This window comes from Lacerta agilis, chromosome 3 (genome assembly GCF_009819535.1).
Source record: "Lacerta agilis isolate rLacAgi1 chromosome 3, rLacAgi1.pri, whole genome shotgun sequence".
Taxonomy (NCBI): Eukaryota; Metazoa; Chordata; class Lepidosauria; order Squamata; family Lacertidae; genus Lacerta; species Lacerta agilis.
Genome location: NC_046314.1, coordinates 53,249,402 through 53,261,284, shown reverse-complemented (window position 1 = coordinate 53,261,284; position 11,883 = coordinate 53,249,402). Strand labels below are relative to the sequence as shown.

The window sequence follows — 11,883 nt, the reverse complement described above, 5'->3', positions numbered from 1 at the left end:
GTGTGTTTCATTTTTTGTTTTTAACACCAGACTCTTTTTTGTGCTGCACCAAGACAGAGTCCTCTACAAATGTCTGCATCTGCAGTTAAGCTTATCCACTATAGAGCTAAGAACAAAATACCATTTCATTTTGCCTAACATGTTTTCTGTTCCAAATTGTCTAACTCTTATCAGTTTGGAAGCATAAGGATTCCAATCATTAAACAGCTTGTTCATTCCTAAGGAGCCATGCAAAAAGGTATTAGTGTTGTACAGGAAACTTCTAAAGTTAAGAGTCCGGAGTTTCAATTTAGAAATAACACATATCTAATCAAATTGCTCCACGGGAACTGATGTAGAGCCCCATGTAGAGACATGCAATGTTCTTACTGCTGATGTTGCTAAAGGTGCTGTAGCTGCATTTCTAGGAAAACTCTGAGGCTGCAGTCTTGTGATATGTTATGCTGCTTACTTACCACCAAGGGTCAAACCAGATACAGTTGTTGGTCCTGGCACATATGCTAGATAGCCTAGATTGGACATGGCTGCCTGTTAAGTGTTTATTCAGTGAGGTGACCCAAAGGCAATTGATATCATACAATAGGCAGTCGTTGTGTGAAGTTCACAGCCTTCAACTTAAGATCTCTGGATGTGATAAGCATAGGTCTTGTCAACTAGAAGCCATTCCTGTCAAAAACAGATCTGTTTTGGTTAATGCATTCATCATAGTGTTCCCACCATGAAGGTTTCCCTTCTTAATAGATAGGTTGCTTGTTTACCATGCTATTAGAATGATGAATGATTCAATAATGTAACCAAGCATAATGCTCTAGCCTGCAAAGAACACCATTGTCATAATTTAAATAAGGAAAAGAAAAATTAAGCCAAATAAGAATCTCTTAACTGAGCATCCAGCAGTGCATTAAGTGGTCTAGAATACACTACAGCGTCACATCATGTTAACACTAGCTTGCAGTGGAAATCATTGATAGCAGACATGCATATGGTGTCTCAACAGAGTATCTGGATTACACAAAGACAGTACAGGCAGAATGTATTTTAATTCCTCTTTCCCCAAGAATTATCTGAAGGTTGTCTCTGAATGGTATGGAGGTGATTTAAAACAAAGTCATTCTACTGTCTTGAAACTTAAGATTTTCAATGGGAACACAATCTGTCGCAACATTAAGCCTGATCTTAGGCATCTTAAATATCCAATAATTAATTCCAATATATTTCTTCAGAGCCCTTAAGAGTTCAGTAGTAACATTTTGGTTTTTTTGCAAGAAAGAGATCTTGTCATTCCTGTTCAAGTGGCATATTAAATTCTGATGACAGAGATCTGTATAGTTGTAGGGTACATTCTTGTCTTGATGTACGGCGAAAATACACAAGCATATCAGCACACATCAAAGATGAATATATACCCCTAAACTACAGCTGACCGTGTTCAGTCCACTTTAGGGACTGTTTGGTCTTTTGAGGTAAAAATGTATTTTCTGTCTAATATGGCACATGTTTCATCTACACAATTACATCACAAAACAAAAGATGGCCTTAGCATGGTATTATACTACACCGTACTTAAAACAATTAAATCTTGCTCAAAGTAGGATGCTGTACTTAATCTTTTACTATGTTAACAATGACATTGTCTTAATATACAATCTATAATAAACTCTAAGCACACCAAATAGGTATGGTTTGTTTTTTTATAAATCCTTGATTACATATACTTATCTACCAATGACACTTTATATGTAGAGAGTGGTAAAAAATATATAGATATGTATTCAGACTTCAGTTTTGTAAGGTTTAGAAATGCATCAATCTGTTGCTGCTGAGTATTATGTGTGGAATGCTGAGCATTACTACAAATGGTCCAGTCAAGGAAGAAAGTTCTCAAATGGGGACCGGATAAGAGGCAGATGCTTTGAGATCCACCTTATGCTCGGGACCTAAATGGGTCTCAAATCCCCAAACTTAGTATTAAAAGATTAAAAACCAGTTGTCTTATATGCCAAAGAAAGGTGCTTGGCTCCCTGTGTCTATACCTTCTTTCTCTCTTTCTCTCTCTCTCTCTCTCTCATATGGTTTCTAGCCTCCGTCATGAATCTCAGCAATGTCTGTGAAATGCAATCTGATTGACAGGTAAAATCACACCAGTTACAACGATGTCTACAGGACCCTATATCTTCTCATTTAAAGGAAAAAAAAGTTGGAACAGAATAAAGCAGTCCATATGAAAGGTGTAATATGGCTTTGTATAAAAAGGATGAACGTTACTTAGGTCTGATTTCTTTCTTTTTTCTCAGAGTGCTTTTCGTTCTTTTACAGTGCATTCAACTGGCATATTTTAATAGCCACTCTTTTTTTCCCTTTCCTGTACTACATCCCTACGGTTACTTACAAATGCAGAGAGAAGGAATAGACTCTATTTACAAACAGGTTGGCACTTAACAGAATATATTATTGATATTTGCTCCTTTGCATCTTCTTCCTTTCCACCCTGTTTTCCAGCCCAGGGCACTCATGTTCCAGGCTTACTGGCAAAACCTGCTGCCTCATTACGTTATGCTACATTAACATGAAAAATAGGATTCCGGCTGGTACACATTCTCCTCCCAATGGTTCGCTTGTTGCCGAAAGGCAATACCTTCCACCCCAATTCATGTTCGATGCTCAGACATTGTTAGTCAAGAGAAAGCAAGGGCTGCATGTTTTCTTCTTCATTTTTATCCATGCGCTTTAACACTCCAGGGTCCACAACTGACTGAGACCTGTGGAAAAACGTGTTTGTTTGTTTTTTTTAAAAAAAAAAAGAAAGAAAAAGAAAAGAAAAGCCTGATATTAAGACAAAGGAAAGTAGACTTCATTTATTCATTCATTCATTCATTCATTTACTTATTTTTAAAAGCTTTAAAAATTGCTTGGGAAATATGGTGTGATACCTACAACCAGTGTATATTTGATATTTAAGGATGTACACCTCTCCTCCACACACTATATCAGGGGTGGGGAACCTGTGGGCCTCCAGATGTTGTTGGAAATCGATGCCCATCAGACCCTGCCAGCATGGCCAATAATAATAATTTTGTCATTATTAATAGTCACAGGTGATGGCAGCTATAGTCCAACAACACCTAAAGGGCTACAGCTTCTCCATACTTCATCTAAAGAAAGCTGGTAAACTTTTCTCAGGAAAGATTCAAAATCTATTTTTTTAGGTTTGTCACCCCAGAATGCTAACTTGAGATACAAATTCTGTCTACGCTAACAGATAAATCACTTTCAATCATTATTTTACACTAACAAAGAATTCTAACAAAGAATACCTTTTTTTTTTTTTGGTCATTCACATGCCATTCTCTTGATGAAACTGATCCACCCACCAAGAGAACAACACTTAATTCTTTGTATCAGGGATAACCAAGGTGGTGCCCTCCAGATGTTGCGGACTACAACTCCCATCAGCCCCAGTTAGAATGGCCAATGGGCGAAGATGCTGGGGCTTGGAGTCCAGCAACATTTGGAGAGCACTCTGTTGGGTACCCTCAAGTTTACATGCTCACTTACTCCATGATAAAAACATATAGAAGTTGAGGGCTTCTGATCTTGCACAAATCAATGAGCCTCTTTTAATTCACTTCAACATCCAATTTACTCATTTTGGATACAGAAATAAGTCAGGTGTTGAAATAATGTGAGAAACATTAGTTATACAAATGGAACTGAATTCATTGGTGGGTGCAAGCAGAAGGCATCTTGAGCAATCAACCTTTCTCTTCCTCTGCAGCCCCTGTACCCACAAAGCCCCTCCAGCAGGTCAGCGGGCTCCTGTGTGGTCTGGGGCTGCACCAGGAGGGGAAATCACCCAAAACTTGGCAAAAGTATCGTGTTCCAGGTGGGGCAAAAGCATCTCTACCAAACAGGCAGCAGTCTGCCCTCCAGCAGAGAAGAGCCAGCGTCCCGAGTAAGTAATTCCTAGCACATTTGAGCTAAATTCCCTTCCAGTCTTTTGTGTTTCAAAAGGCCTTATTCCGGAACACAGTGCACAGATGTCTATAGGGGCATGTGTCCTGAGCGAGTGCAGAGACATCACCTTAATTCACAGGATGGGAGCTACCTAGTAGAAGTGAAACTGCTATGGATCAAAGAGGACAAACCGTCCTGAGATCTTGTGATGAATGACGGTATATAAATCTGATAAAAAATAAAAAATAAAATACTGACTGTAGAAATACCAAATTAAAAAAACACACATATCTGAATTCAATGAATCTTACAAAAATAGGTTTACTAGCTATTACTGAGGTCAAGCTAGGATTTCCATGCATTGGTGCTAGCAGTAAGGTGAAACCGTCCTGTTACTGAGGAAAGGGGATTAGATTTCATACAAAGTCTTGCCAGCTGCAGGCTGCTGGCAGTGGAATATTTCCAACACACCATCTGGCTAATAATGCTCTGGAACTGGCATCACATGTTACCTAGAGGCCCTACTTGGCCTTTTCAAGAGAAGCATTAGCAGGCACCCAAAACAGCATTTACCCCAAAGCCATGAAGCAGAATGATTCTTGGCTGAAGTAATACATGCGCCAGCTTCTTGAGATTAACTTGACCACTAGCCAAGGTGCAACAGAAAAGCTTAATCTACTCGACTAATGAAACAAATTGTTTGTAGATCTCTGGTGGATTGCATGGAAATGCCCAAGGAGGATATTAAAAACATGAGTGGGTGGATGAGCTCAGGCTGTAGCTTAGGAAGAAAGGATTCAAACAGATACTTTGGGATAGTGACACATGGCACCCCTTGGACTTGAACTTAAATGGACTGACAACCAGCCTGCACTAATATTTCTGACAACACAAAGGGAAACATGTTACCCTATTATCACTGAGCAAGGACAGTTTCCTTCAGCAAAGCTGGTCAACTAGCAGAGAACAAAGCTTCAGAGTTCATGCAGCTATATTCCATTAACATTTTTTTTTCATCAGAAAGAAACTGCAGTCACTGGAAATGCAATGCTGTTTTTTCTCTAAAGTCCTCCCTTCAAATGTAATTTAATATTTGTTACTGATGTTGTAGAATTGGATTGCTTCAGATCTCAGAATAATAATGTAGTCACATGTGTAGTTCCTAACAATACTGTCTAACCTGTTATTGAGAGGTTATTTCTCTGGTTCCTGAATTTCTGAACTCTGTTGCACACAGCGTGGCTTGCACAGGTGTAGCAAATGAGCAATGTCTGACAAGTTGGGCATATCTCGTTGAGCTTGCTTTGCTGCATTCATGTTTCAATTTCATAGCTTTTGTTCTTCCAGCATAATGCCCAAAGGGGGAATTCACTTGGTTCCCCCATGATAATATCTGATATCTGTGTCCCAATGGGTTGTCCTCCACATCTGGAATCACACAACACTCCACAGGGCTGGCATGAAAGTGCCATGACTTGCAATAACTTCACACCATCCCGTATGCTCCCTTAGATCAAGAGAGGTGTCCTCTGTGTCCTGCTAAGTGTGGAAGCACAGCTGCGTGGGGCAAAAGAGAGGGATTTCTTAGTGGTGAGGAGCTGGAGCATGAAACGTGGATGGAGGGAATTCTGACTGGCTGTTAGACTACCAGGTAGTATGAACAAAGGGGGGGGGGAGTAATTCCACCCACCACCCAGTTCACTGGCAGCTCTAGGAGCCTGGACACTGATGAGCTGTAGCTACTGGGAAGAGTGATGAGATGTGTCCGCTGCCAATTACTGGACAGCCCACCTATAGATCTGTAATAGGATATCACTGCTTTTGTTTGTTGCTGGGATTGAGATTGCTTGTGAGGAGGTGTCAAATGGTTCGTACTCCTCAGTGAGAGTGAGCAGTCCCAAGGAAGCAGGTGTAGGGCTTATCCCAATCTCTTGCTGAGAGCTTGACTTCGGGGAACAGTAGAGGGGCTGCTGCCCACAAACACACCCCTTTGTGATCGGTGTGTAGGAGACAAGGCGCTTGCTGCAGTATGGTTCTGTTTGTAGGTATTTCTATTGTACCAACGTCCTCTTGTTTGCTGGGATTTGTATTTCATTCAGTAGAGTAAATGATTATTGAGGCAGTATGTGCAGTGGCGAGGGTGAATGTTTAGCCTGTGTTTTAGCTGCTGTTTTGCTAGTATTGTTTTAAAATTACCTATGATCATGTGATTGTTGATTTGTTAATGGTATTATATGCCTTGGTGGGGTCAGCTCTAAATGGGCCAAACATTGTAATTGTAGCTTACAGCTGTGGCTGTTCTTTATTGTTAGCCACATTGGGACTCCTTTGAATGGAAGATGGCATAGAAATACATGGCCAATCAAATCAATGGAGTGCATTTGGTCCCTGTGCATCACTACTTTCTGTTCTGGCAGGCTTTTATTATATGAGGCAGACAGTGTTTTTACGATCTTTTTAAACTGCTGGCCCTCTCCCTCTCTTTGTATTTTATATCATTAATGAAAATGTAATGTTCTATGTTGCAAACTGCCTTGAGTGGAGTTTTCTTTTTCCACTTCAAAATGCATTAATACAAAACAACCAATGTTACTGCATCAATATGCATTACAATTTAATGGAATGGCTAAATTACATAGGGGAAGGACCACAGCTCATGCTTTGCATGCCAAAAATCTCAGATTAAATTCCTGATATCTCCAAGTAGATAAAGAATACTGCTTGAAAACCTGCTGCCAGACAGTGTCAACAGTGATGAGCTAAATGGACCAACAGTGACTGAGTCATAAAGGAAGCTTCCTATGTTCCTATGATATCATATGCTACTGTCCTGGCCCTCAGCAGAAGTCCTTCAGTCTAGAAAATTATCTACATGAGAGATAGCTCCTGACATACCCTTTAGAAGTTTGGGGACTCCGACTCCCATCAGCCCCATCCAAGCATCATCAATGGTCAGGAACTGTAGTCAACCCAAAAATCTGGAGGGTACCATTTTGTCTACACCCTTCTTTTCTGTTTCAACAGGCCTGACTAACTTACCGCTTCATGGATTTGGGAGACAGGTCCTTTTCGACTTCTTTTGCAGAAGTGTTGTACGAGTCCACACTGTATTCACTGTCGTCGTCGTATTCGTGATCAAGCAGCGTTCTTGCCCATGTGCCCATATCGTAAGGCGGCAGCATTCCACCAAATTCAGAAGGCAGAATCTCAGGGTGGATTAGCTGATGCAGGCTGTTGAGGTTATTTCCATGGAGAAATATCTGTTAAAAGGATGAATCAAAGACATTACAAGGCAGCACCTTCAGCAGATACAAGGCCTTCCTGACAAATCCATGCAGGAGTTTCAAAAAGCAGCTATGTTGGGGATGTCTGATGTTCAACAAGGAATAGTAAAGAAAAATCTTATTCTATGGATCCTAGTTAATAAATGTATGTGTGTAATGTGTATGTATATAAGTTCTGCTAAACTCTAAGGCATGTTGCATTTTAGGACCACTTAAAAGTTTCTAATTTATTAGAAATCATGCGTACTGGATTGTACCCAATGCAATCAGAAGTTCACATACCTCTTCCCCAATGTAGCCTCTTGTGCCCACTGAAAAACCTCTCCAAGGGCAGGCATTCTCAAGTATGGCCTGAGGTGTGGGGCAGGAGGGTACAAAAGGGAAGGAGGATTGCCAAATTAGATTGAAATAGCTAGTGCAAGCAAATGGTTGCAAAGATACTTCCTGGTACAAGTGGACTTCCATTCACACAGCACTCAGATTCAAATTCAAATTCAAATTCAAATCCACAGCACTGGATACAAACCCGCTGGGCAGAATTTTAAAATTCGGACTACTTCAAGTGCATCTCATAAGTTTCATGCAGCTGACACTTTGCGGCAGAAGCTGAAGGGAGAATGCAAATATATCCAGCAAGATGGCTTTTGTTTGTGTGTGTGTGTGTGTGCGCGCACGCGTGTGTGTGTTTATATTAAAAGAATAGGCAATCATAGGTTCATAAGTGCCCCCAAATATCCCCAAGCATATTTTCCAGACTAAAAAATAAAAAAAAAATCTGACATATGACCGAAAAACACTACAGTGTTTTTGGAGAGAAAAACCCAGAATGTCTTGGATAACACAACATCTCTGCTTCTCAGAAATCTAAGATAAACCACAGCACCCCGCCAGGGTCTTTTTAAATATCCTACTGAGTGGGGTCTGTGATGTGTGTCATGGAATTTATTTCTTCTTCCTTCATCAAATTCCACTTGCTCTGACTACAGCAGGACATGGTTAATTCAGCTACATCTCATTTTGCTTCTAGATACCATTAGTAGCTGCCATCTAGCTAGCCTTTTCATGTACCCTCAAGGGCTCAAAGCATGTACAGTGGAACTTTCTTTTCTTTCCCTTCAAAGAATAGTGCTACTTAGCATGTCATTTCAAGCTGCTTTTGGATTTCCTATGGATTTCAAAGGCAGCGTATGAATGTGGTGCAAGGGCTGTTCTTGGGAAAGGGATAGAAAAAAGCCCTAACACATATGGGTAGGTTTTCTTGCTGGTGTACTTTCCTGGAGTTTGATTAGTGTCCACATCAGACAAATTGGTACACTGGACTGATGAAAATGGGCAATGAAAACACAGAGTGCTGCAGTAATCAATGCTCCAGAGTCCAACCACCATTTCTCTTTTAAGCCAGCAGGTCAGATTTCCATTTATGACTCTTGTGAAAAATGTACATCACCATATGTTAAAACACAGGCATTGTATTTTTGTCTAATGTTAAGTTAACACGAGCCATTCATGACTTTATAACTTTGACTAGTCAACATAGTATTCTGTACCAGCTGATATTCAGCTGGTGATATTCAGCTGGAGATGATATTCAGAAGTATCAGATGGTACAAAATACTATAGTCCAGTGCTTCCTGGGAATATTTTACTCCAATGCTTCACATGTTGGCTACTTACAGGATTATGCATCTCAATAAAAGTAATAGGTTAGGAACCTGCACCCAACATAACCAAGATTTCTGAATATGTACATCCCCATAAATTAAAACACAGGCAATTTGATTATGTCTCATTTCATGACAGCTTCTTTATTAACTGACACACAGCATTTTTAAACTATGCTCACTGCATTAGGTTCAGAACATTTTAAAGCACTATAAAACTTATAAAATCAGGGCTAGCTTTGATTGATCAAGGAACAGTGTTTGAAGATGAATTTGATTAGTCTCTGTTACCATCTGGGTGCTAAAGTCTATTAATATCAATGTTTTATCTCTTACATAAAATATATTTACAAATGTTCTTACTCTTTAAAAAATGTGATTATTGTATTACAATTTTGCAAAGCTTCCTAATATCTTGGAAGTTAAAACTCTTAATAGAACAACAGAAGCCATTCCCCATTGGCACACTGCATGATGAAACAAACATCGTTTTAGAATGAGTGAATGTGTCTCATAAGGAATTTATTTCAATATTAGGGGCACTGCCTCTGCTGCTTGTGTTGCTTGCCAAAGTGATCAATCCAGAAACAAAGAACAATTTTGCAAAACCATGCAAACAAACAAGAGAAAAATACCCTTTTCCTTGTCTTTTCCTTCAAAAATGGCCGTATAACTGTATAGAGGGCATGGATGTACCATGGTTGATTTACAAAATGAATTCCTCCAAAGCGAGCTGGAAAACTGTCCTAGGATATAATATATATAAAAGATGGTTAGTGGGCTTGTTTTATTCATCACAGTTTTGCAATTTGCTTCCTTCTCATCGCAAAGTGTACCCTCACACAACCTTGTACAGTACGTTTGGCTGAGATTTCGGCTAGTGCAATCATGCTTGAATGCGATTCTGAATCCAGACCTTCTCACTCCAAATCCAATATTCTATTGGCAATTATCACACCTAAGTCATTTCATGCATGGCATTTGAATTCTCTATCCTAAAATGTAGCCACGTTATTTTAAACATAAAAGGCAAAGAACAAAAGTAAGGTAATATTTAAAGAATGGAATTCCAATTTTTCATTTCAGGATAGCGATAACCAAGATGCCCAATTTCCTGTCAGTAGTCTCTCTCAATCTTTCAGATAAAGAGGTGGCAATTTTGCCTGATAGGTAGCAGTTAAAATATGTTCATTCTAGATACAAGATTTGCCATCACAAGTTGTTTTCCCCATCCATGTACCCAAATTCACTTTCATTTATCTTTTATGAATGAACACTATTCTTGTTTTATAGATGTTGTTAGCTGCCTTGTGAGCCTTTGATTGGGGAGGGGGAACCTATAAATGTTTGAATAAATTAACACAGTAGTTTGTCCCATTCCTCGGTCTAACAATTATATATTTGCTTTCCTATGTTATAGATTATTAAAAGAGATGAGGGAGTTACAGGTAAATACTTACTCGGTACTCACAATACATCATAAAGCTGAAACTACATTATGTATTCTTTAAATGTGACTGTAGAATATTTATGAACCTCTGTCTATGCTGCAGACTCAGAGAGATTTTCCTATAAGAAATGTAGGGAGAAAGCTTCTCTACTGAACTGCTTTCTAAATTGGTTTTGGCTGTTTCTCTACAGGCGGCTATTAAAGAAACATGAAAGAATGGAAAATGTAACCGTGCAAACCAATTTTACAAGCAATACTTGACTCTGCTGCATTACTTGGTGGCTCACAGAATCTGTATACAGGGGGCAGGTTTCTAATGATTTTGTTAAAACCCTGGAATGTTGGGTTTTCATATTAAAATGCAAGTTCCAAGGCCTCATTGTTGCAAAAGAAAAAAGGCAATCTTGAAAACGTAACCTAGATGAACCTTCCTATCTACATTCCAGTCCATCTATCCCTCTCACTTTTTTCCCCACTCATGCCATGTATACATCTCTCCCTGGGAACACAATTATCCATCCTCTCTGTAGAATCATAGCCTCTGTCTACATCTTTCCAAGTTATCACTTAAAACACATCCTTCTCTCAACATATTGTAGTTATTGTATTAATTTTAAGCAGCAAGAGAAATGCTGCGATTTCATAAGTTTCAGCAGAGCTTTGATGATCAAGAATATCTTTTCTGGCAGGTTCCAAGTAATAAATTCGGTTATTTAAAGATTTATGCTTCAGTACAGGCACACACACCCCGACACATGTTTGACTTTGCGTGCAACAGCAAATACATGCAAAGCCAGGAAATAAGTAAATAAATTGGTTTAAACTGCAAAAAAAGTGTGGAAAGGGCAAAAACAGCCTGAAAAGAGCAAGAAAACAGCTAGCAATCCCAGGAACCTTTGCAACTGCAATCCCACTTTGGGGTACTGGGTATACCACCTTTGTCGTTATTTTCACATCATCCTCCAGTGATGAGGAAGGCTGAGAGCCATCATTGCCACCATTCATGCCAGTCTGGTAAGTGCTGCTGGTTTTTAAAGGGGTATTCAATAGTTTTCAGAAGTTTAGAGGGCATTTACAGGCTTTTCAGATGGTGTTCCGCACAATACACAATTCTGCATGGTACCTGGGAACATCACCCCCACGTAAGTGGGGAGACACGTCTATATACTGCCCCTCAGCCCAATGTGCATTTCCATGCATTACTGCTATGCCCAGCTCCTGGGGTATGCTCTTAAACTTTATTTATTTATGTCACATTCTCCAAGCAAGGCTGCAATCCCAAACTAATCACCTAGGAGGAAGCTGCATTAAACTCAGTGGGTCTTACATCCAAGTAAAGATGTTTAGGCTATCACTATAATAACCAAGTCAGTGTGTGTAAAAAAAAGAAGTGTCTGGTTTATTTTCGCAACAACACAGTGAGATAGACCAGACTAAGAGGTAGTGACCTATTTGTTCCTGGAAAAGTGGGATTTTTTTTAAAGCAAGATTTATTGACCATTTAATAAAAAAAGAATACCTTGTGTACCTTAAG

The 11,883-nt window shown here is 39.5% G+C and overlaps 1 protein-coding gene across 1 annotated transcript in view; it reads right to left on the bottom strand.

Annotated features, from left to right (window-relative positions):
* Positions 1-651: 651 nt before the first annotated feature.
* Positions 652-11,883, bottom strand: part of CLVS2 (clavesin 2) — a 37,800-nt gene continuing 26,568 nt past the window's right edge. Inside the window, exons 3-5 of the mRNA XM_033143719.1 lie at positions 9,535-9,645; positions 6,994-7,214; positions 652-2,759 (exon numbers count right to left, since the gene is read on the bottom strand). Of these exons, the coding sequence (XP_032999610.1) occupies positions 2,672-2,759; positions 6,994-7,214; positions 9,535-9,645 (420 nt within the window). The 3' untranslated portion in view covers positions 652-2,671. The remainder of the gene's footprint in view (positions 2,760-6,993; positions 7,215-9,534; positions 9,646-11,883) is intronic.